Raw genomic sequence first — 24,106 nt, 5'->3', positions numbered from 1 at the left:
GCTATCAAAGCAACCTGGGCTTCCATTACACCTGAGCAGTGCCACAGGCTGATTGCCTCCATGCCACGCCGCATTGATGCAGTAATTCATGCAAAAGGAGGCCCAACCAAGTATTGAGTACATATACAGTAAATTAACATACTTTCCAGAAGGCCAACAATTCACAAAAAATGTTTTTTTTATTGGTCTTATGAAGTATTCTAATTTGTTGAGAAAAGACTTCAGTCTGTGTGCATTGAATTTATTTAATACACGAGTTTCACAATTTGAGTTGAATTACTGAAATAAATGAACTTTTCCATGACATTCTAATTTATTGAGATGCACCTGTATTCGGTTTTGTTTCAATAGTCCAGTTATAGGATTACAGCATTACAGTTTGCAGTTTTTACAGCAGGGGGAGACACAGGCCACCAAAACAAAACAATCAAATCAAATCATACACAACAGGGTAAAGTTAGACTTTCATCTCGACAGTGATGATTTAATACACTTGCACTATTAATTTTGCAGCCACTTTAATGTCAAATCAGAAAAACTATTTAAACCAATGGCTGTTTAGCGCACGTGCTTCTGTTTCTGGTAACCATAGAAACAATGACCGGTGCAGCTTCAGAACAGAAGTCTGCTGCTGTGATTTACTTTCTACTGATGGAAATGTATAACTATATTTACATGAAGGAGGATTGCCAAACTTACTAATGATGTCGTCAAGAAAGCGGGAGAAACCTAAGGTAGGTCGTTCAAACTTTAAGAATTGATTTCTGGTAACGCTATGAATGCTAACGCTAACTTAGTTTTAACGTTCAGAGGCTGCTTTACAAGTTGCAGTAAGTTTTAATATTTCTTCTCGCCTTGTCAGCAGTTTAAGTAAACACTTAAGTCTTGAAGTGTAAATGATGACAATCTCTGGGAGAGGCTTGGCTGATTTTCCATCATCAGCCTGTTCGTAACATAATGAATAAATCAAAACACTGAAACGTTTAGCTATCACTTCGTAGATCAGCAAGATGCTGCATTCGCCATCTGTGGAGAAATCTAAGTATGATGATCACATAAAAACCTCAGAAAAGGATTTCAGCTTGAAGTGTGATAGAAATGTGAATTAATGAAATATGTTGTGCTATATGTGAGCCACACTGTGCATTTGTAATTGTAAAGGCATATGAAACTAATTATTCAAATGAGCCACCGTTAAATGTCTTAGAAAAAAACACAGTAAACAACAAATTACACAGTTTGCACAACAAAAGCAATAATTAAAATCTCACTAGTAGACTCAGTAAGTATAGCTTATTTAACTGTATACCAATTATTTATTGTTTAGATTATCTTCTATTATAATGCTTTTAATAAAACTTTATAATAAATACTTTTTAAATAAGTGATGATGATCTTTGTGCCATATGAACACTGCACAGAAGCTGCAGATATACTATGCATTTATTTGAAGGCTTAATACCACACAAATATAGCTGTATATTAAATGTGACGTAAATGTATTTACACAGGAATTACAATTGTAGAAATAATGCTTTGAAATGTATTAAATGTTTTAATCCCACTAATAAGGTTTCGAAAATTATAATAAATACTTTTTAAATAATAATAATAATAAATTATTGTTGTTGTTGGTCATTTATATTATTATTGCTTTATTATACTTTTAAATATTTAATTATTATTTATAATAATAATAATAATGGTGTTGTTGTTGTTGTTGTTGTTGTTATTATTATTTATATTTAAAAAGTATTTATTATAATTTTTGACACCTTATTAATGGGCAGCCCAAGCATAAAACAAATATTTTGTATAGTTAAATAAATGAGCTCTACCAAGCCTGTGGCTTTTTATCATTTAAAATGAAATTATATTTTTTGTAGTGCAATCTGTGGTATGTATTGTATAATTGATCTTTTTTTTATTATTATTTGCTGATCTTTTATCATTTTCAGTCTTCATTTTAAAAAAAAAACCTTTACGATTTAAAACATTTAATAAAATCCATTATTAAAATACAAATGCCATTTATTTATTATTTGTTATTATTATTATTATTGGGTATTTAGAACCATGTTTTTTCCTCTCAGTTGCAGTTCTTACAGCAGGGGGAGACATACATTTAAATAAAATTAAATAAATTAATAAAATTATAGACAACATATGGCCTAATTGTAGAGGTAGCCTTTTATCTCTATAGTAATGTTTCTGTAACTCTAATTGTTATAAGTTTTGTATATAAAAAGTGTCGAGGCAAAACCAGGAAGCATGAGGCAGGCAGGAAGGATGTGGTCTAATGGGGCTGTACACAATGAAGCCAGAGTAAACAGAATTTAAGATTTCACATCATTATTTTTACACATTGTGGTGTGGTGTTGGTTTTAAACAAGGAGGGACTGCAGGGTGTGATATCCAGGCCTCTTCTGTGCTTTGCGTTCAAAAAGATTTAATTGAACATAAAATGAGTCATTTCAATCATATAACCTAATGTGAATTTCACTTCACGGTCGCAGACCAATGTACTTTACATTGCAGAAGCTAGAGACAGAAAGCAGCCAACATAAGCTCAAGCGTCGCCATAACGACCGTGGAGCAGCTGCTGCGGACGCATGCGCATTACCTCTCTCCCCATCCGCGTCCACCTCGTTTCCTGTTTCAGGTCTAGCGAGCTAACGGGGTGGCACATATGGCCATCGCCGTGGTTGAGGTGTTTTCTGTAGTTTCCTTTGTTTACCTCAGTTCCTCCGATATGTGGTTAAATCGCTCTCGCTGACTAAGGACGTTAACATTTTCCACTTGCGGAAGAATGATCGCATCCCTGTCTAAAGGAAATCTGCTTGACGTGCTGCAGGAGGGTCCTAATGAGGTACTGAACTCCTAATGTATCATGTCTGTTCACACGTGCATTCTTCATTTCATTTGCTCATTTAGGTTTTGTAAAGTCCAGGCTCATTAAGTTAAAAGCGCAAATTGTGAAGCGTTTTACGCAAGAAAGTGCGGCGGCATTGCATTCTTTGCACCTTCTGTGAGTAGCTATACTGTAGAACAACAGATGCCAGGTTCTTTTGAATGTAGTATTTTATGCACTAGAGCCAAGTTTGTTTACAGTCATTGTTTTTGTTTAACATCTGAAATTTCATAGAGCACATGCAGACTAAAATCCTTGTGCCATATGCGCAGACGCTGCATATATACCATGCATTTGCTTTAAATCAAAATACCAAAAATACTGTAAAGTGTATATTTGTATCATATAATCATATTGTATAAATGCGTTTTCGTAACAATTATAGTGGCAGAAATGCTTTGAAAATAATGTAAACTTATGATGACTGAAAATTATTAATAAATATAGTAAATTATCAAATTACAGCATGCATACAATAGTTTGCACAACAGAAACGATAATTTCAGCAGTAAAATGTCAGTAACCGTGCTTAAAACTTCTAATCAGAGAGAAGGATTGTCCTGGCAGCTAATAAACAATGGGAGACACAATGCTATTAATCCTGAATTTACAGACTGTTTAATGCCACACATACATAAATGGGTTTATATTATGTATGTGGTGTGTGAATGAATTTACATGGAAATTACAATTACAGAAGTAATGCTTTGAAAATAATGTTTTACATGCAGTTGATTGAAACTGGTTGATGACATTATGAATTAAGACCAGTAAACTATAAATTATGCCATAGATACCACAGTTTAATCAATAAAAGTGATAATTTCAGTAGTTTGTTAGTAGTAATGCCAATGAAAGGCTATAAGAAAGTCTTGACAGCTGTTAAGCAATGGGAGACACAAACCAATTCATTCTGCATTTATAGAGACTGTTTAATGCCACACAAAAGTAAATATATGTATATTATATAAATGCATTTACACAGGAATCACAATTGCATAAATATTGAGTTGAAAATAGTGCTTTTGAATTATGAAATTGTAGAAAATATGAAATTAGGAATATTGAAACAGGAAGTGATAAAATAAAATTATAAATAAAAATAGTAAGCCATAAATAATGCCATATGTACACCCTAGTTTGCACAATAAAAGTGATAGTTTCAGTTGTTTGTTAGCAGTAAATGTCAGTAACAGTCCAAACAGACAAAAGAATAGACTTGACAGCTGTTAAACTATGGGGTATTTTTTTTAGTGAGCGACCTTGACAGCATTTTTGGGCAGCATGTTTTGAGACACTATTGTGCTGTAATGTATTCAGCTCTCTACTGAGCTTACTTTGATATATTTTACAAATATCAGTGTAGTGCTGGATTACTTTATATTTTCACTTGAATAACATGATAGTCTTTGAACTTATGTATAATTTTATTTGCAGGAACTACCTCTAAATAAGTGTTAAAGTCCTTTTAACCTGCGGAAATTACTATATCATGCACTTTGAAAAGGAGATAAGTGTGGGAGGAGGTGTTAAGCATATTGTGCCATTTCTGTAACCATGTGCACTATCATCAGACATTCCCTACTGATGTTACCTAAGACTGAGTGCTTCTACATCTGCCTGCCCTCCGGTTGTAACCATTAAACCGTCAAGCGCTGTTCTCAAACCATCATCGATTTTTTTATTTTTTTTTGTTATGAATCCCATCTGTCTTAGTCTCTACAGATATTTCGGGTCCACCTAGAATATAAGGTGAGAATACAGCAGAACAGCAGGCTCCAGTGATAGAGATGTATCCATTTGTTGGGTCACTGTGGGAACAGACAGCTCATTTTTACAGCTGGCTGCGCAGGACTATTGCTACCTTCCAGTTTTACAGCACGGTCAGCATCTTACAGTGCATCTACGCTGAAAGCTCTGTGTTAGCTGTTCTCACTGGGAAGCCTGTCACTCTGGGCCACTGTTAGATTGAAGTGAGACAGATATGCTTCAGACAGAGCTTGCATTGTGTTAGTCAGCCCACCATGTGGCAAATCAATAAATGTTACTGTGCATGAAAGTCCTCGTGAAAAACTTTCAGAGCTCATTTTGTTTTCTTTATTTTGGTGTGCATGTGTTTTAATTGACTGTGCACATGTTGGCATTTGATGTGAACTACACGATGGTTGGGAGGTTGAGGCCCAGGAAAGGTTTCCCCACAGTCTTCCAGATTAATAGGAGACTGTGTTTTGTCAAGGTGTGACACTTAATGTCATGAATGACTGTTCAATTTCATACAAATGTTTGGGGTCGGTAAGGTTTTTAAATGTTTTTCAAAAGAAGGTCTTTTATGCAGATTTGATGCTCAAGAAACACGCTTATTTTGAAGACTCTTGTGCTGCTTAATATTTTTGTGGAAGCTGTGATACATGATATATTTGATGAATAGAAAGTTGAAAAGAACAACCGTTCCCTTTCAGTCACTCACGTTCAAAGTAACGTCAGAGTGACTGACATATTGGGATCTCGCCCGAGAGCCCAATCACCTTCGAGTGTTAACAAAACGAGCCAATGACAGTTGGCGTGCGTGTTTCGCCATGCGCACCCCGCCCCGCAGCGCGGGTATAAAAGGAGAGCGCGTGCAAACGTACATCAGCTTTTCGCTTCGGTGCCGAGCCTTCTGCGAATCTCCGAGAGTTTCTGCAAGACAGCATTTTGACAAGTGCTGGTGTGATGGCTCGTCAGCGGAGGTTGCTGTCTCAGTATCTCGTCCGAAGCGCCAGCGGATGACAGGATGTCGATCGCTGCATCGCAGGATGAGCTAGGCTCTGGAGGTGACGATTCGGCTGTGCTGCCTCCGTCAGGAAGAGTGGCGTTGCCCGAGTCAGGGCTGACTGCTATGCTTTCCCGGGCCACTGAGAGCATCGGGCTGCACTGGAGGCCTCCTCCTTCTCCTGAATGTTCAAAACTGGACGACTGGTTCCTGGGGGCGCAGGCCGATCATCGGCAGTCACCTCAGGTTCCATTCTTCCCGGAAGTGCATGAGGAAGTGACTAGCTCTTGGAGGGCACATTTTTCTGCCCGAAACAGAGCTAGTGCTTCTTCCGTCCTCACTGCCGCACTGCTTCCTGGACTCCCCGATCTCCCAGGCAGTAGCCTTCACTCCGGCCGCAGCGTGGAGCTGGCAGCAGGAAAGTGGCGCAGCCTGTCTCTGCCCCTGCCAGGCCCGTGAAGTGCCAGGGCAAGCGGCGTTCCTGGGATGGGCGAACCTGAAACACTGGGTCCTGCTCTTCAGGAGATGGTGAGTCCACTCCTTCCCCCGGTGGAGGGCTGGGTGGAAAATCCTTTTTTCCCTTTTTGGGTTGTTCCGCCACTGGCTCTCCACTTTCAGAGCAGTTTCCTATGTCTTCGGTTCCCAAGGGGGCGAGAATGGCAGTGCACGGGACACAGTCTTGACACCCCCGTCCCCCTCTGCAGAGCTTCAGGACCTCAGGACAGCAGAAGGGAAAGGCTGTCTCTAAACAAAGACTTGCCCACTGGATAGTGGAGGCTATAGTCGCCTAACAGGCCCGGTGCTTACCGTGCCCCCTCGGTGTGAGAGCACACTCTACAAGAGGCATTGCTTCCTCTTGGGCATTGGTGCGGGGCGCCTCGATAGCAGACATTTGTAGAGCTGCTGGCTGGGCGACACCTAACACGTTTGCAAGATTTTATAATCTCTGTGTAGAGCCCGTGTCCTCCTGTGTACTTGCCTCAGATGGCCAGTAACACTGGAACCTGCTCAGTGTCAATCACGCTTGCTGCGCCATTCCCCTCTATGGACTGGATACATGCGCTTTTATTGCTTCTCAGTTCAGTTCCCCGCGGCGAACCCTGTTGAAGTTCCTCCCGCACCCTCAGCAGTCAGGCGTGGCGGAGCGCCAGACGCCAGGTCCAGCACTCATGTGTTTGCCCAAGTTCAGCCCTTGTGCTGGGCTAGGTGCCCGTGTGTAGTGATTCCCCTTCGGGTGATCCCACATGTGTATTCTTCCACGGTACGGCTCCCCTCACAGTGAGCCGTGTCTTTCCCTGGCAGAGACCTTCTGCCGTCTCTGCTGTGTAGTTATCTCACCCCAGGCTGGCTGAGTCTACCTCAGAGACTTCCATATGTATTACTGCCCCTGGCCAGTCCATATGTGTAATCTCCACATGGTACCTCCATCTTACGGATGTGGCTTCCGTAGCGTTCCCCTACGTGGAGTAAGCTTTCCCAGTGTCTTCTTCAGGGAACGAGGGTTACGTACGTAACGGAAACATTATTTGAAAAAGAACTCTTTTATACCATTAAAATGTCTTCATTGTCAGCTTCATGCATCCTTGCTGAATAAAAAATTAATACATTTTTCAAAAAACTTACTGAATAGTGTATGCCATATATGAGAATTGTTTAAAAGAGTAGCTCACCCAAAACTTCTATTTTTGGCTTCATTTACTCAAAACTGCAATTTTTGGCTTCATTAACTCCAAAATTAATATTTTCTACCCCCCAAAAAAAGAGACATTTTGAACTTCAATGCACTTTTTCATTATATTTCAATGAACAGCCTTCAGGCTTAAAAAAGGAGAAGAAAGCATCATCAAATTGTTCTTTATGATTGCGTTAAACTCCAGACTTAATATGATAATCTTGACATCTTTCCTATACTTATTGGTCATGAAATAAATAGTGATCACCGACTTGTGAATGGAAAAGTATTTTGTTGGATCTTTTTTTTTTTTAACAAATCAGTTATTTTGGTTTAGTCAAGTTACCTTTATTTATACAGCGTTTTTTACCATACAGATTGTGTCAAATTAGCTTTACATAATTAAACTGGAAAATCGATAATGCAAGAGGATAATAGTAAACGCTTTCAGTTTCAGTTAAAGTCAGTTCATCATTGATTCAGTGATGTCATCGTCATGCTCAGTTCAGTTCAAATAGTATGAATAATTCGACTTAACGAATAATTAATTCACAATTACACTGATCTGGTTCTTGAGATAAACTCACTTACTCCTGTCACATTGGTTAACAGCTTGTCACACAGGTTAACACTTGTGGGGAATATTATCAGTGAATAGCATGTAAATTTTAGTTCGTATCTTTGACCGCCATCGTATGGCTTTAGAAGACATAAAATGTAGTGAACGAGTCATATGGACAAAAATTTATACTTTTATGGTTTTTGTGTCATTTGACCTCTATGGTATTGGACTGTTTAGTCTAAATAAGTAAATGCTAAATGTTAAATTCTACATGTTGTATTTTTTTTTCTGCAGCCATCCCACATTCTTCAGCATTTAAAAAAAATCAAATAAAATCTGCCTGAGGGTAGAACTGCGGCAAACCTCACTGCAGTCTTTGTGTTCCTACATGTATTTGCTGAAGAGGAAGCGTGAACGTGGGGAGTTAAGCTGTCCTTTTGTGACATGGCAGAGAAAGTGCAAGTCAGACTAATCCCGGGTGATGCTGACTGGCCGGAGTGAATGAGGAGGGACTTGTTCTGTCAAAGCAGGTGCATCTTGAGCACTGAGGCATAAATTTATTTTGACAACGGGTATACTAGTGGGTATCAACACAGGCATATCCTGCACAACCTCTTCACCAGGACCGTCAGCACTAATGATAACTGGGGAGGTATGCAGTTTAATAGCACTAGAGTCATTGGCTCCATTGTGACTTATGCTGAGCCTGAGGAAAGTAACCCTATACTGTAGCATAGATGAGGATTTGTTTAAATTGCAAAAATGACCAGTAATTCCAGGAAAAAGGTGGAAATTGTGGCTATAATGCTCAGCTGGTTGCAAATTTTCTATACATGCATATTTATACACACTCATTCAAAACTTTGACGTTAGTAAGATTTTTAAATACTTTTATTCAGCAAGGATGCATTCAGTTCCTCAAAAGTAAGCATAATGACTTCGATTCAGTGTTGTTGTTTTTTTTACTTTCCACTCATCAAAGAATCCAGAGTACAGTTTCCAAAAAAACTGTTTTCAACATTGATAATGAGAAATGTTTCCTGAGCACCAAATCAACATAATAAAATGATTTCTGAAGGATCATGTGACATTGAAGACTGGAGTAAAGACTCCTAAAAATTCAGCCTTGCCATCACAAGAATAAATTACATTTAAAAATATATTCAAATAGAAAACAATTTTAAAATGTTATATATATATATATATATATATATATATATATATATATATATATATATATATATATATACTTTTGACCAAATAAAAGCAACCATGGTGAAATATAACATAAAATATAGTAGTAAAATATTTGCAAGCAAAAAAATTAGATCTTAAAAATTAGTACAATCTTCTCTTCAGCTGTAGACTATAACCAAGTTTGCACTTACCTGTATGAAATGTTTGTCTTTCTAGCAGCAACTGGCTGCCTATGTGTCTTGGGTTAATGCACAGCTGAGGAAGAAGCCCGGACTGAAACCTGTGCATGATCTACGACAGGATCTCAGAGATGGTGTGGTTCTAGCACACCTCATTGAGATAGTGGGTAAGCCTGTACATCACATTCCATTTTTATTGCAGGACTGTATAATACGCCATTGTATTGAGATGTGTTTTATGTGTTTGGAAAGCTGGTGAGCTGCTGGATGGCATTCATTATGTGCCACGTGACGACCAGGAGAGGAAGCAGAATGTGGAGAAGGTTCTGCAGTTTGTGTCATCCAAACGGATCAGAATGCCACAAACGTCTGCCCGGGGTGAGTTACAAAGCAGGCTCTTAATCATGGTTAAGCTGATAAAACTGCTTATTTAAGATCTCTTCTTTCTCTCTGTACTCTTAAGACATTGTGGAGGGGAACCTCAAATCCGCCATGAGGCTCATCCTCGCTCTAGCTGCACATTTTAAACCCTCCGCATCAGCCAGTCACAGAGCTGGAGCTGACATAGGCAGGAGTTCCACTGGCTCCTCGGCCAATCACAGACCTCATTCCACCATGGCCATGGCCCAGAATGCAGCAGCAGCACTGGCAGCAGCCAGGCAGGATGCTTCTCGCCCTGGCCGCTCCGTTTTTCATCTAAGGCAAGAATGGAGGTACATGTAGCTTCATTCTTCCCTTTCATCTCATTCTCCTCCTGCAAAAGAGTTTTGCAAATGTCTACTCATTTAGGTAGAATTGCTTCCATAGAGTAGCTGTTCTTAAATCTCCTTTTCATTTTATAGGGATAGTTCACCCAAAAATGTAAAATTACCCCAGGATTTACTCACTAGCATATTCTCACTACACCTACATCCTACGTCATCTGCTGTAACGCCACTCTCTCGTACAACAGTTAGTGGAAGCTAGAGATTACTGTTTATAAAGTTTTAAATATGGATACTTTTCTTAAACAAACACATCGCTTCACTTCAGAAGGACTTTATTAACGCCCCAGAGCCATGTGGATGCACTTTTTTTTTTTTTTTTGGCCCATTCACTGCCATTAAAAACTTGGAAGAGTCAGGACTTTTTTTTTTATATATATAACTCCGATCGTATTCGTCTGAGAGAAGAAAGTCATACCTAGGATGGCTTCAGGGTGAGTAAATCATGAATAATTTTCATTTTTGGGTGAATTATCCTTTAAGATTGTCCATTAACTTTGCCTAAAACAGTAGTCCATCCAAAAATGAAATCTTGTCATTTACTGACATGCGGTTAGATAACTTTCATTATCTAAAGTCATTATTTAGTGAAAATCCTGACATCCAATCTACCTCTTACTAGTGCTTTCATACAAGTTCTTAGAGAAATAACCATGTCCAGTTTATGAACAAATCGTCGTCTTAAGTCTGATCTTTCTTAAGAATCAGTTGATTCAGTTCACAAAACCGGTGAAATGTTATCAGTGAAAACATAAATTCCGGTCTGTTCGACTTGAAATATTAGTGCTAATAGTGCTCCTTTTCTGTTTCAAGGAAGAAACAAAGTGACATGCAGTAAAAAAACGATGAGAAAAAAAATGGATGAATCATTGCCCTCTTGCTGCTGTAATTAGGAATTGCAGCTCAGTTCAGAGGTAGCATATGGATAATCAGGTCTACAGATCTAAACATATGTTTCATCCACAACTTAAGATTTGATGTCACCCCTAGCAATAATCTTTAATGTGCTTTGTTAGACCTTTGAAAATGGTTTGCATGAGTCTGAAACAGCGCAAAGTTATTAAAAATATATATTCAGAGAGAGTCGTTTAGTTATAAATGAAAAGATCATCCATACTTGAAATGGCTTTTTACAGTTTCTAATCTCACAATATTTTTTGCTCTTAGTCGTGGCTGCAGTGGCGAGGAGGACAGTGAGAACCCCTGCCGGAGTGTCCGAGCATTGGTTCAGCAGTATGAGGGACAGAGAGGGCCATTTGAAGAGGAGACAGGAGCAAGATCTACTGGGTAAATTCTAATAACTTCAATACTAATATTTAAGATCTAATAATCAATCAATATTTAAACAAAACATTAGTGAAAATTCATATAAATAGCCAAAAAGATGCTGATGTAAGCGTCTTTTAGTTGAGAATACATTCAATTGTAAATTATTTGCTTCAGTATTGTAAACCACCTCTTGGAACCAACTAGCTTCCCAGCATTCTCATCTCTTAGTTACAAAATATACACAAACATGTTATCACAACCCCTCTTCTTTATTCTCTCTGCATTTATGAGAGGAGAACACATAGATAGGTTGGAGGAGGCTGTCACGAGGATTTTCTCACTGCTTGTTTTGTAAAGCCTGAGATGTTCCTGCCCACAGGCTTTCTTTAAGGCATCATCATGCTTTGCCACTGAAAACCAGAAAATGTGTGACTGTTCTTTTATGTGGGACATCAGCTATGATTTTATCTGGAGGAGCTGATTATCCAAAAGAACATAATTTGTACACTTTCGAATTGTCATTGATTATGGTTTTGGAGATGTTTGTAAATGTCTTTAAAAGACTTTAAAACCATTCTAGGACATTGTCAGGTCAGTGTCTTGTTAAGAGGCACTTGATCAGTGATAACTTGACAGATTTGGATAGCTCACTGCCCTGTAGGCTACATTTGGGTAATGCTTAAAGTCAAATGCTTTAATAAATCGTTCAGACTTTGATATTTTCAGTCTTTCTCCTTAAAATCTATATATTACATGGTCAATAACAAAGTAGTGATTCTCTGCTTTTTTCACTTTATTTTCTTATAAGGTTGGTATTTCTGATACCTCTGCAATCCATCTGCACAGAACAGATTCTTCTGCCATAATTGCAGCTTTTTGCTTGCATTGTGCATACTTTTATTGATTTTTGCAGAAATTTAAATTTCCTTTCTCTCTGAGGTGTTGCAGTGGTAGTGTTCCGGCCATTCAATAATGTGGAATGTTTAGTAAAACGATGTGTAAAAATGTTTAAGTGCACATCTAAATTGCCATAATTAAATTGTATTGGCTAATATGGGCAAAAAATAATGCTCATCCCCTGTGAAAGAAAATGTTTTTATTCAGCCCCATTTATTCAGGAAAGGGGCATTAATTTGTGCAAACGAGCAAAAGTGACAGTAAAAACAAGAAATTACTGTTCTTTTGAAAAAAAAATTCATCAAGTAATCCTAAAAATGTATTGTGGTTTTCACAAAAATATTAAAATGATTTCTGAAAGATCTTGTGACACTGAAGACTGGAGAAATGGCTACTGGTTTGCCATCACAGGGATAAATGACATTTTAAAATATATTAAAAAGCAAAACAGTTATTTGAAATTGTAGTAATACATATTTTACTAAAATTATTATTAGATTACAATTTTTTTTTTAAGCAATCAATGTAGCCTGGGTGAGCATAAGACATTATGCTTTCAAAAACATTTAAAAAATTTCAACCCAAACTTTTGAAGCATGTACACAATGTTAGCTAATCCTATGTAATTATAGCAATTTTATAGCAAAAATGTTCAGAAATCAGAAGTGCATTCTATGCTGTAGCTAACTGTCCAGAGCTGATTTGTGCCCACCTACAAGCCAGACAGTCCCATACCAGCTCCCCCTCTGTCAAAATACCGGTCCTAACAGATGGGGAGAAAGGCAGGACAGAGAGAGAAGATGAAAAAGAGGGAGGGCTGGAGGGGGAGGGTGAACAGAGGAAGGCCGGACTGAGTCTAACATCTCTGCACAGAAAAAGAGGAGCTAGTGAGGGAGGGTGTGAGCGCAAGAACTAGACAGGGACACGCAGATCTCGGCGATCGAGAGCTTTATGAAGTGAAGGAGTCGTCTGTGAACAGGTTGAACTGAGAAGAGAAATAATTAGCCCAACTCCCAGCCGGAGAGAGAAAGAGAGGAGGGGGGTAGGATGCAGCTGCCTTGGTGACAGAGCAGTACCGCTCTCTCCTGTCACCGTGGACGGATTGAAAACAGGATTTCCATATGGACAACATCGGGTGCATCTGAAGAGTCTTTGAACTCACAGATAGGATCCACTGTCAGTTCCAGGCATGGTACCAGTGGCAATGCTGTAGACACTGCATGCTGAGACAGGACTCTAAAGAAGTTGTCTGTAAGAACGATCCTGATGTCTAGACTTCCTTATGGTCTATGGATGAATAAACGTGGTGCAGAGGGCTAGAGACTCTAGTACCAAAATGGGAGCCAAACAAATCAAATGGTAAGATTCTATCAAAGCATATTTGTGATGTTTTAAAGGAATAGTTCACTTAAAAAGGGGAGCAAATGATGACAGAATTTTCATTTTTGGGGGTAAATGTTTAATAAACACTTAAACTGTTGATAGTTCTATGACAAGCAAGTTTACAAGTATTTTTTGTATTTTTTTCTGTATATTTTTATCAGTCAAGTTTGAATCATATTGATTTCACTCACTGATACACTTTTCTGAAGCTGTCCTATACTTTTTGGGGCTTCCCAGTAAACGTTTCACATTGACAGTCATTAAAAAAAGAGCTATCAGAATTAAGTTATTAGAAGGAGAGTTGGCAGACTGAGGTGATGTGAGCTACATAAACCATTGACGATGTGATAACATTGTGAAGGGTTCAACTTTATGCAAATTCTTTGCAAACACATGATTCGCCAATACAGCAGGAACGTCTACTTAAAGCCATCAGTACAGCAACTCGCTGACTTCCAGCGATTTAATGGTTGTCAGTTAGAATGCACCTGTGTTTGTTATTGTCTGGCTGTGAATGACAGCTGTGACTTTTTTTTTTTTAGAGGATCTGACCCAGTTTACTTTTCTACTATATGTCACATACAAGATTTTGAATCATGTTCTCTACTGTATGTCAGTGCCACCTGTGCTGTGCTTTGTGATCCAATTTTGTGTCATTGCCATCTGTCAGACATGACATACAGCACAATATTTCACTCAATCCGACACTTTGAAGTGCCTTGAATGCATGTGGATTTGACAAGAAATATTGGAAGAATATCCCTCTCTGATTTGTTGTAAAGCAGTTTGTTTTCCTTACAACAGTGCAAAGAATGCCGGATATGTCTGCTCAGCTTTTTCTCTCCAAAACAGCCTCCCAGATGTGAAATAATTCTCTAACTCTTACCCTGGTAGCCGAGAATTTCCGTTATTTTGACGTTTTGCATCTGCTGACCTTTTTCTTTAAATAACACAAGCTCCTTTGCCAAATTACTGACGCTAGAGCGTAAATACACTTTAATGAGCTTCCTGCCATCCCACCAAATGACTCCTGGGTTTGCTCTCATGAGAATCATCTAATGGCCCTTCAGACTGAATAATCTTGTGTGAGAATCTCATGTTTATTTGCGTTGGACCGCTTGTTGGTCATTTTTGCAGTTTGATATGCGAGTGTGAGGGAGATGTGAGAAACGGTTTTCAGACCCAGTAATATTTATCAGGGGAGAAGATGTTTTGAGAGGATCACAGCGAGCTCTGTTAAAGAGATTATTGGGTTTACTGCTGGGATTCTGAAAGCAGACTGAATCATCAGATTGGGCTTCACCATACAGCAACAGTTCTGTATGTTCCCATTGCATTCAATCAGTGGTTATATAAAACCCAATCAGTGCATGCTGCAGCAGCTTATGAAAAATGGAGCACATTTTACTTGTTTCTTTTTGTTTTGCATTTTAAAAAGAACAGTGAGAACACTTTGCATATAAGGATCTCAGCACAGGCTTGTGTTTCATCCAGAGAAATCTTTCATCCATCTTTATTTATAACTAGAAGAACGCTTTGTGGATTCGCTTTGATTCCGTCCCAGTGGAATCAGTCATTCTCTAGCTGTTGTTTACCATCCATCTTTGCTATGAATAAAGCATGTTTCAGCAACAGCAATTGCTGATATTGTACACTTCAAGCCATTTGAAATGCCTTAGCTGTACAGTGGTGAATGTGTTAGATTTCATGTCCTCTGCTAGTTAAACCATACACTGAATCTGATGGTTTTGACATCTAAAGGCCAGTTCACACCAAGGACATTAACTATAATGATAACTATAAAGTTTAATCAATTCTAATTCTGTGAGTCCACACCACAAATATAACAGCACAGGGGAACGTTTTCATTGGAAACACTTTCAGAATGATTCTTTTTTCCAGCTGATTGATGTTAAAAACCCTGACAATCAGAATCCATTTTGTGTGGACGTTAATATATAGTTATCGTTTTGCAGTGTTTATCTTTGTAGTTATCATTCTTGGTGTGAACGGGCCTTAAAGGAATAGTTCACCTCAAAAATGAAAATTCTGTCATTTACTCTCCCTCATGTCGTTCCAAACCTGTTTAAGTTTCTGTCTTATGTTGAACACAAAAGATAAAAGAAGATATTTTGAAGAACCAAACAGTTGTTGGTCCCCACTGACTTCCATAGTAGGGAAAGAAGTGCTATGGAAGTCAGTGGGGACCAACAACTGTACCAGCATCCTTCAAAATATCTTCTTTTATGTTCAACATAAGAAAGAAAGTCATACAGGTTTGGAACGACATGAGGGAGAGTAAATGATGACAGAATTTTCATTTTTGAGGTGAACTATTCCTTTAAGGCCTGTTCACACCAAGAATGATAACTACAAAGATAACCACTGCAAAATGATAACTATATATTAACGTGCACACAAACATTTTAAATGCTCAAGCTCTTTAAAGTAGAATGGATTCTGATTGTCAGGGTTTTTAACATAAATCAGCTGGAAAAAATAATCATTCTGAAAGTGTTTCCAATGAAATCGTTCCCCTGTGCTGTTATATTTGTGGTGTGGACTTCCCTATTCTCACAGAATTAGAATTGATTAAACTTTATAGTTATCATTATAGTTAATGTCCTTGGTGTGAACTGGCCTTTAGATGTCAAAACCCTCAGATTCAGTGTATGGTTTAACTAGCAGCCCAGAGGACATGAAATCTAACACATTCACCACTTTTGAGGTGAACTATTCCTTTAAGCGGCTTGTTAGTGGTGCTTGCGAAGCATCATAATTTCTCTTGATCATACTTTTATTAAACATCCATGTGTAACCAGTTCTTGACACTAAGGGATGCACAATATATTGGTACCGTATTTTATAATGTATCTGTTTTGTATTCAACTATGTTCATGTCTGCTAATTTTACATATTACCTTCACTGTCATCTTAACACTCACTTGAAGTTAATTTTTAAAAACACTAATTCTTTAATAACAGTTAAATGTAATCTTTTGCAAATCTCAAATTAATATAAATTTTTCATGTTAAAATGTTTTATGTAAAGTCACTGGTCGTATTTAAAATGATTATTTTTAGTGATTTAATTGTAAGTTATGTAGACTAAATAATAGAGTATTTTAATATCAGCAATTGGTTGGTAAGCAGCAATCATGAAAATTATTTTAATATCGGTGCATCCTTACTTTACCTGGCTCACAGGTAAATGTTGGGAATGAATGAAAGGAGAAAAAGTTGGGATTTTTTTTTTTTTTTTGTTAAAGTGTCTTATGCTCACCAAGGCTGCATTTATTTGCTGAATAACATAACTAATTTCTTAAAAAAAATAAAAAAATAAATCCTCCTGACCCCAAACTTTTTAACAGTAATGTGCATTAGAATGACTTAAGTCAAATCTAGGGATCAGAATATTGTAGAAATGTGGAGATGGGCCAGTAAACAACCACCCAGACACCTTAGAACTGGGCTGTCCAAACTCGGTCCTGGAGGGCCGGTGTCCTGCAGAGTTTAGCTCCAACTTGCCTCAAGACACCCGCATGGTAGCTTCTAGTATACCTAGTAAAACTTGATTAGCTGCTTCGGGTGTGTTTAATTAGGGTTGGAGCTAAACTCTGCAGGACACCGGCCCTCCAGGACCGAGTTTGGACCGCCCTGTCTTAGAAACCACACAGCTACACACTAAAAAGCACCTTAACAAACACTTAGCAAAACCCTGGCAACCACCCTAGAACTGGTACTCTCTTTTAATAAACCCTCTACATTAAGTGTTATGTTGCATATTGGAGTAGCTTTCACATCAATACGCACATTGTTTATAGAGTGTTGTTTTTAGACCAGTGGTTCAAAAATCAGTACAAAACTCTTAAAGGGGTCATTGGATGCCCATTTTCCACAAATTGATGTGATTTTTTAGGGCATTAATGAAAAGTCTATAACATACTTTGGTTAAAATTTCTCAATGGTAGTGTAAAAAACACATTCTTTACCCTGTCAAAATCAGCTCTGTTTTCATCAAGCCGTTTTTTTAGTCCATGTCCCTTTAAATGCTCATGACTCTGCTGACCCCGCCCCTCTCTTCCGTTGGGTGACGAGCAGTACTGTTTATTTCAGCCGCAAAACTGGCTAATAGAGTGACACGTTATAGAGTGGTGGAACTATGATGTCACTTTGTAGGCGAAAACCCGGAAGCGAGTTAGCATTTTAGCACTTCCGGTACCATCGTCCCAAAGTCAATTGGTTTTTTGAATGGGATTTTGGTTAAATCCCTTAAATAAGATCTGTGGTTCACACAAGCTCAAGATACTTTCACATTTTATTCTACGACATAAAACACACCAGTTATACCACACTTGTGATTCAACGTCATCACACCGAACAGTTTATCAATTTACAGTATTTTTCATTTGTAGTATAATTTGTAATACATTTAATTTTAGAATAAGCAACGAATAGTTTCCCGCATTTTATATTGTTGTTCGACAATGGGTTTTTTTGTTTTTGCTTTGCCCCGAAATGCAACATCTTCGGATGGAAGATGTTTGTTTTCTCTTTCCTACTGATGCAGAGATTCTGGGTTCGGACCATAAGGTAAACTCATATTACGATTATTACATGTAAACACCACATTTACCGGCTTTACTTGGTGAAAGTGAAACTTTGATGCATAGTGCTTAAAGCCACTTCAAAATTAAATGTTTACAGCCACATGAAGCAGTTAGAAAGCATATAGATTGAGGATTTCCTAGAAGCAAGGATAAAATAACATTTTGTGTAACCACTCTAACAAAATGAGAGCTGAAATGTGGTACTATGTTCACTAAAATAAGTTTAATCTTACCATATCCAAAAACTCGCGCACTGTTATTTAAAAGATTAAATACGCGGGGATACGTTTTTACTTAAAATATTCATATTAATCAAGGATCTATTGACTTTTAATGCACCTTATTTCAAAATGTACAGAAATAGGTGGTTTTAATGTCCTTTAGTTGGGATTATTTCATTTATTCACTATACTATTTATTACTACTGTCTCATTTCAGTTTTAGTTTGGCTCTAGTTTTGTATTTATTCCAGTTTATATGAAAAGGTTCATGTAGCGTGGATTAAAATTCATATACAGGTGTAAATCCTTTACACTGAACATGTTAAAAATAAGTTTGAGAAAGTTGTTGGGAGTGCGGTGCTGGTGACATTGAAGGCGAGCGACCGTGGTGCAGTAGTTCGTTTATATCCTAAGTTTAGCTTTTCAGTTCTGCCGCTTTTATTTAGGCTTCAAACTTTGTCAAAGTTATATTTTTTGTGAAGATTATCTTGATGGACAAAACGTGTAAATTTCATGAACTACGATTGAACACAGAGCTTATTTTTAGCGATTATCCAAAAGCCTATGGAAAAGTCCCATTGGCTTTTTGTCGAGGGAACCAGTTTCATGCTAGCAGCCGATCCGCATACAAAGTGACATCTTAGTTCCCCCACTCTATTAGGAAAGGCAATTTGCAGAGATTCATAAAAAAAACATTATATTGTACAGAACTACGTCATTCTGACAGGGCTCTCAGAACAGCCTGATTTGAGAGAGGGGATTTTTAAAAAAACCACTGGGTGGATTTTTATCATTATAGGATGGATGCGTACACACACTTCTAACACACATTTATGTTCAAACAACTTGAAAAGTGAATTCTGCATCTGATGACCTCTTTAATAAATTGTGAGGGGTATTTCCAGTTTAGTTTAGATCTCAAGTTTCAGTTCACTGTGTGTCCATTTAATTGTGGTGCTTTTCTTTGGCAAACGCAGCACTGAAAGAAGAAAGAAATGGTGGAAACTGAACTGAGTAAATGAAGGTCTTTAGGGTCTGTGTGGGTCACAAACAGGAGGGGGTCTGGATTTGGTTTTGAAAGAGAACAGTCCCCTCAATTCCCCCTCCCCACAACATGAGAAAAATAAAACAAAGAGTAATGTGGAATGCGACGGGCCGTCTCTTTCAGGATCTCTGCGGTCCGCAGCCTGGATTAGGATAATGAGAGCCAGCACAACATACACACTAAACAAAAAAAAAAAGAGAAGACAACAACAAGCACTCGGTTTCTTTCGAGAAGAAGCATTGTTGCTTTGTTAAAACGACAAAGCAGATCGGCCTTGGCATTTTGTCTTCATCCATCACACATGGAACACAAATCATTTACAGAGCTCAGAAATGTTTGGAGATGTCCAGACATGATATGCTCGGCCTGTTTTTTTTTTTTTATTGAAGTGCTGCACCAGATCCACACAATGAAATTTGGCATGGGGAACCCCCTCTGAAAATAAACATGAATCTTCCAAAGGTCACCCAAGCGGGATCCATTTGCTCTATGTGTTGGTGGAAATGTCACTGTAACTGAATGGAACAAATGAGGTAGATGGGATTTATTCCCCAATTTAAATTCAGTTTTGATAATGACAGCATTGTCACACTCCGTCTAATCTGAAGGTCATTTGTGTGGAAGGGTGCAGGACTGTCCTTTTATTTTTGTGACTTGGATTGGAGGACAATTGATGTGGGAGGGTTCAAATTTGCATGTATCAAGATATCCGACTGAGAAAAAGTGAGGTTGTTGGAGCTGCAAGCTTTTGCTGTCCCTTCACAGACAGGTCTGCCAGGGCTGCACTTGGATTGACCCATCATGAGCTGAGTTTAGATCGGTGTCCTTCGCTTCAGGGATTGAAAGACATTCTGGTGTCAAGCCTCCACTCTTCCACCAGTCTAATGCATGTGGAAAACTGAAACTGACAGAAATATGCTTTCTGAATATGCTTTATTCATAATTCTCACAATTTCCTTCTTACAAATAAATATCATGTTAAGGTGCACATTAGCTCAATTGCGTTTGTGGGGAAAAAAATTCCATTGCCAATAGTGACTTTTCACACAGAAGTCACTTTCAAACCAAGCAGCTTTGTGTTGGTCAGCACTGCAAATTCACACAATGAATTTGAATATGAGCAAAATCTGCATGGGGAATTTTTTTTTGTTTCACACAAATCACTGATCGCATGGATTTCAGTTGAAATGACTGGGATTTGTTTTACAATCTGATGCTACAAACAACTTCTCTTATCTTCTAGTTCTTCAGACCATCTATGGCTGTGTTTATAGAAGCCAATACACTGATCTGGAATTTTAAGTGTAATGTTAAAGAGTTAGTTCACCCCAAAAAATTAAAATTCCAAACCCATAAAACAGTTTATTTTCAAAACACAGATGAAGATATATTTAATGAAACATAAGGAAATTTCTGTCCCTCCATTGAAAGTCCATTAATCCAAAGCTTGGACATGTCACAAAGTTCATAAACTCATTGTAAATAATGCAAATATGGAAAATGGAAACTCAAATATGCTTATTTGATGCTCAAGTATGGTATAGTTTCTATTTTACATAGGATTCCAAAGGGGAGGAAAATTTCCAGAATCTTTCCAAAGTTTCCAGAAAAATTCACCTTTTTGCACCCCTAATTTTACCATATTTGGTGTGCTTTTTATATGTGTGGTGTTCATGTGTGAAAAAACACCTAAATTAAATATTTTATTCACAAAAAACAACCGTGTCCCCTCAGGAGACTTGAATTAAAACTCAGTTCATGTGATTTTACAATGATTTTACTTTTGCTTTTACAATGTATTTGAGTGTTTTGAAGCAAATGAGTCATTGAATACTCTATATTTAAAGGGATAGTTCACCCAAAAATGAAAATTCTGTCATCATTTACTCACCCTCAAGTAGTTCCAAACCCGTATGAATGTCTTTCACACAAAGGGAGATATTCTGAAGAATGTGGAAACAGAGCAGTTCTGGGGCACCATTGACATCCATAGTATTTTATTTCCTACTATGGAAGTCAATGGTGCCCCAAAACAGCCTGGTTACAAACTTTCTTCAAAATATCTTCTTTTGTGTTCGGCAGAACAAAGAAATTCATACGGGTTTGGAACTACTTGAGGGTGAGTAAATGATGACAGAATTTTCATTTCTGGGCGAACCATACCTTTAAGAACATATGTTTGACACCGATACAGAAACACTGTATTGCATATTTCAAACTGAAGGTGTTATAATTTTCATACATGCAAGACATTGGCTCATGATCCTGTGCCTTTGAAATGGATTAACGGTGCATTATTGATAGGGCATCAGATCAAACACAAGAGCAGATCCTGACAGACTTGGCTGCTCATATCTGCAAAGGGTCTCCATGGCAACTGGTTTTAAAAGGCACTTTCCTCCTTTGCTTCAGGACTGTTTATTTTTATCTAGCTCTGCCTTTCTGAGAAACCAGATGCAGCACCTGATAAACATAATCAACAAAAGCATCTGTCTTTCTGGTATTCTAACTCACTCTTGGAACACCTCCATGATAATTCTGTGGAAGATAATTCATTTAAAGGGATGTTCAAATGAAAATGAACTTTCTCTCATAATTGAATCAGCCTCATGTTGTTCCAGACTCGTAGAAGAGTGTGTACACAGCACTTTTCCTTCACAAGACAACATTTTTCAGTCTGTGACCTGAAATAGAGCATATGGACTACTTTTATGACAATTTTATGCAGTTGTTTGGTTAGTTGTTTTATTTTAACTTATTTTATTTGTATTTATTTATTTATTGTGTTTTTTTGTTTTAAAGCCTGAGTTCACTTTATTTGTTGTGCTGTTGAACAAAACCGTGTAAAAATTCTTGGTTTGGAACAACATGACGGTAAGTAAATAATGAGCCTTTTTTAGCTAATTGTTTCTGTAAGTGTTTTGTATGGATTAGTAATTATTTTCCACAAAGTCAAATAACTTTATTTTTAAAGCACATTTAAAATCTACTGTTTGGGTGAGCCAGAAACAATTAAATTTAAGTTAAATTAAGTTAAGTAAAATTAAATTCAGTTGAATTGAATTGAATTGAATTAAGTTAAATGAAATGAAATTAATGAAAAATAAATGGTTATACACACACACACACACACACATATATACAGTTTCATAGAATGCCAAGACACAATTTGACTATTACATTAATACGGCAATACATTTAATATAATTGAATTCATGAGAAAATAAAAAGTAAATCTAAAATATGTATGTACAATGTAAAAAATACAGTACAATAAAAAGCCATGTGCTAATCAAAAGTTGACTTGTACTGTAATGTTTAGCCCTATATCAATAACTGTATGTTTTTGTATTATTTCCACAGCCTCAGTTCATCAAGCCCCACCCACACTCTCAAAGACTCCGTCAGCCTATCAGACGTGAAGGAAGGACTATTAGACACCTTGTCCAAGGAGAAAACAATTAAGTCAGGTATTGATTCCTTTCAATCAGTCAGTTGGACATTGATGGTCTCATCCACATAAAACTGTCATGATCAATCTCGGTTTGCCATTAGAGGACACAGTGAAATTGGCCCTGTGTGACCAGGCCATTGTCTCTGGGCATGATGGTCTAGCTGGTGGCTGCACCTGGGAGGACAAACTGTGTGAAGAGCAGGAGCAGCTGGAAAGGGAGATGCAGGAAGCGCGGAAGATGGTGTCTAGCCTACAGGTGACACTGACATATATCATCTCCTAATTTAGTTTGAATTGCTTCTAGAGAGCTTGTGGCTTATAACAGATGTTTTTGTGTTTTATAGGCTCTCCTTCTCCACGGTTCATTACCCGAGGATGAGCAGGAGGTGTCGCTCAGTCTGGGTGAGGGAGTTGAAAATGCGGAGCAGCAACTGGTGTGTATCTTTATTTTTGTCCCAATTCTGTTTTACCCCAAATTGGCCTCTTTTCTTCCATATCCTGCATATCCCTCCCTCTTGATAATATGTGACTTCCTATGCCCCTCCCTTTCCCCCATCTCTCTCATTCTCTCCTGCTCTTTCACTAAGCTCTGTCAGGGCAGATCATGTTACTCTCACGGTGAACTTTGCTTTGTTTGTGGGAGAGACGCAGGTATCCATTTCTCTCCTTCTCTCCTACAGTGTCTGTTTCTCTCTTCCATTTTTCTTTTTTTATTAGGTTGTCGTGTAAACTAGTTCTTTCAGTATTTAATGTAGTGTGTGCTGTAGTTATGGTGGTTTTGTTTTGTAGTAGCAAAAACCCTCTGTTGTGGTGCTACAGGTTGTAATACGAAGTCGCCTGGACCAAAGCATGGAGGAGAGTCAAGAACTAAAGGTGGGTATTTTTGTTCTGGGCTATTTCGGTTTTGTACATTATTGAGTGTGGCAAGATATTTATACAGGATTTAGTTTTTGCAGCAGGATAAATAAATTCAACAATGTGTAATATAAATATTACATATACACATATATATATAAAGTGGGGGAAATACGTATTCAGCACTTGGACAATTTGTTTATTAAACACATTTCCAGTGCAGCAATTCACATGAAATTTTGACCAGATGTTGGTATTAACTCAAGAAATCTACACAGAGAAAAATATTGAATATTACAATATATTCAATAAAAAAGTTATGTGTAATAAAGTGA

General features: G+C 37.8%; 1 protein-coding gene across 3 annotated transcripts in view; it reads left to right on the top strand.

Annotated features, from left to right (window-relative positions):
* The first annotated feature begins 425 nt into the window (after positions 1-425).
* LOC306856342 (dixin-A-like) overlaps positions 426-24,106 on the top strand; it is a 34,121-nt gene continuing 10,440 nt past the window's right edge. The window contains exons 1-9 of one of the 3 annotated variants that reach the window (XM_079395573.1): positions 426-734; positions 9,311-9,440; positions 9,526-9,651; positions 9,737-9,986; positions 11,205-11,324; positions 22,826-22,932; positions 23,018-23,172; positions 23,261-23,350; positions 23,736-23,789. In XM_079395573.1, the coding sequence (XP_079251699.1) occupies positions 702-734; positions 9,311-9,440; positions 9,526-9,651; positions 9,737-9,986; positions 11,205-11,324; positions 22,826-22,932; positions 23,018-23,172; positions 23,261-23,350; positions 23,736-23,789 (1,065 nt within the window). In that variant the 5' untranslated portion in view covers positions 426-701. Of the gene's footprint in view, positions 735-2,633; positions 2,870-9,310; positions 9,441-9,525; positions 9,652-9,736; positions 9,987-11,204; positions 11,325-22,825; positions 22,933-23,017; positions 23,173-23,260; positions 23,351-23,735; positions 23,790-24,106 lie in introns of those variants that run through there. The other 2 variants (XM_079395572.1, XM_079395571.1) reach the window with 2 other exon arrangements.

Source organism: Barbus barbus (assembly GCF_936440315.1).
Source record: "Barbus barbus genome assembly, chromosome: 36".
NCBI classification, from domain to species: Eukaryota; Metazoa; Chordata; class Actinopteri; order Cypriniformes; family Cyprinidae; genus Barbus; species Barbus barbus.
Note: the sequence above shows the minus strand (reverse complement) of the source record. Positions and strands in the feature narration are given on the sequence as shown.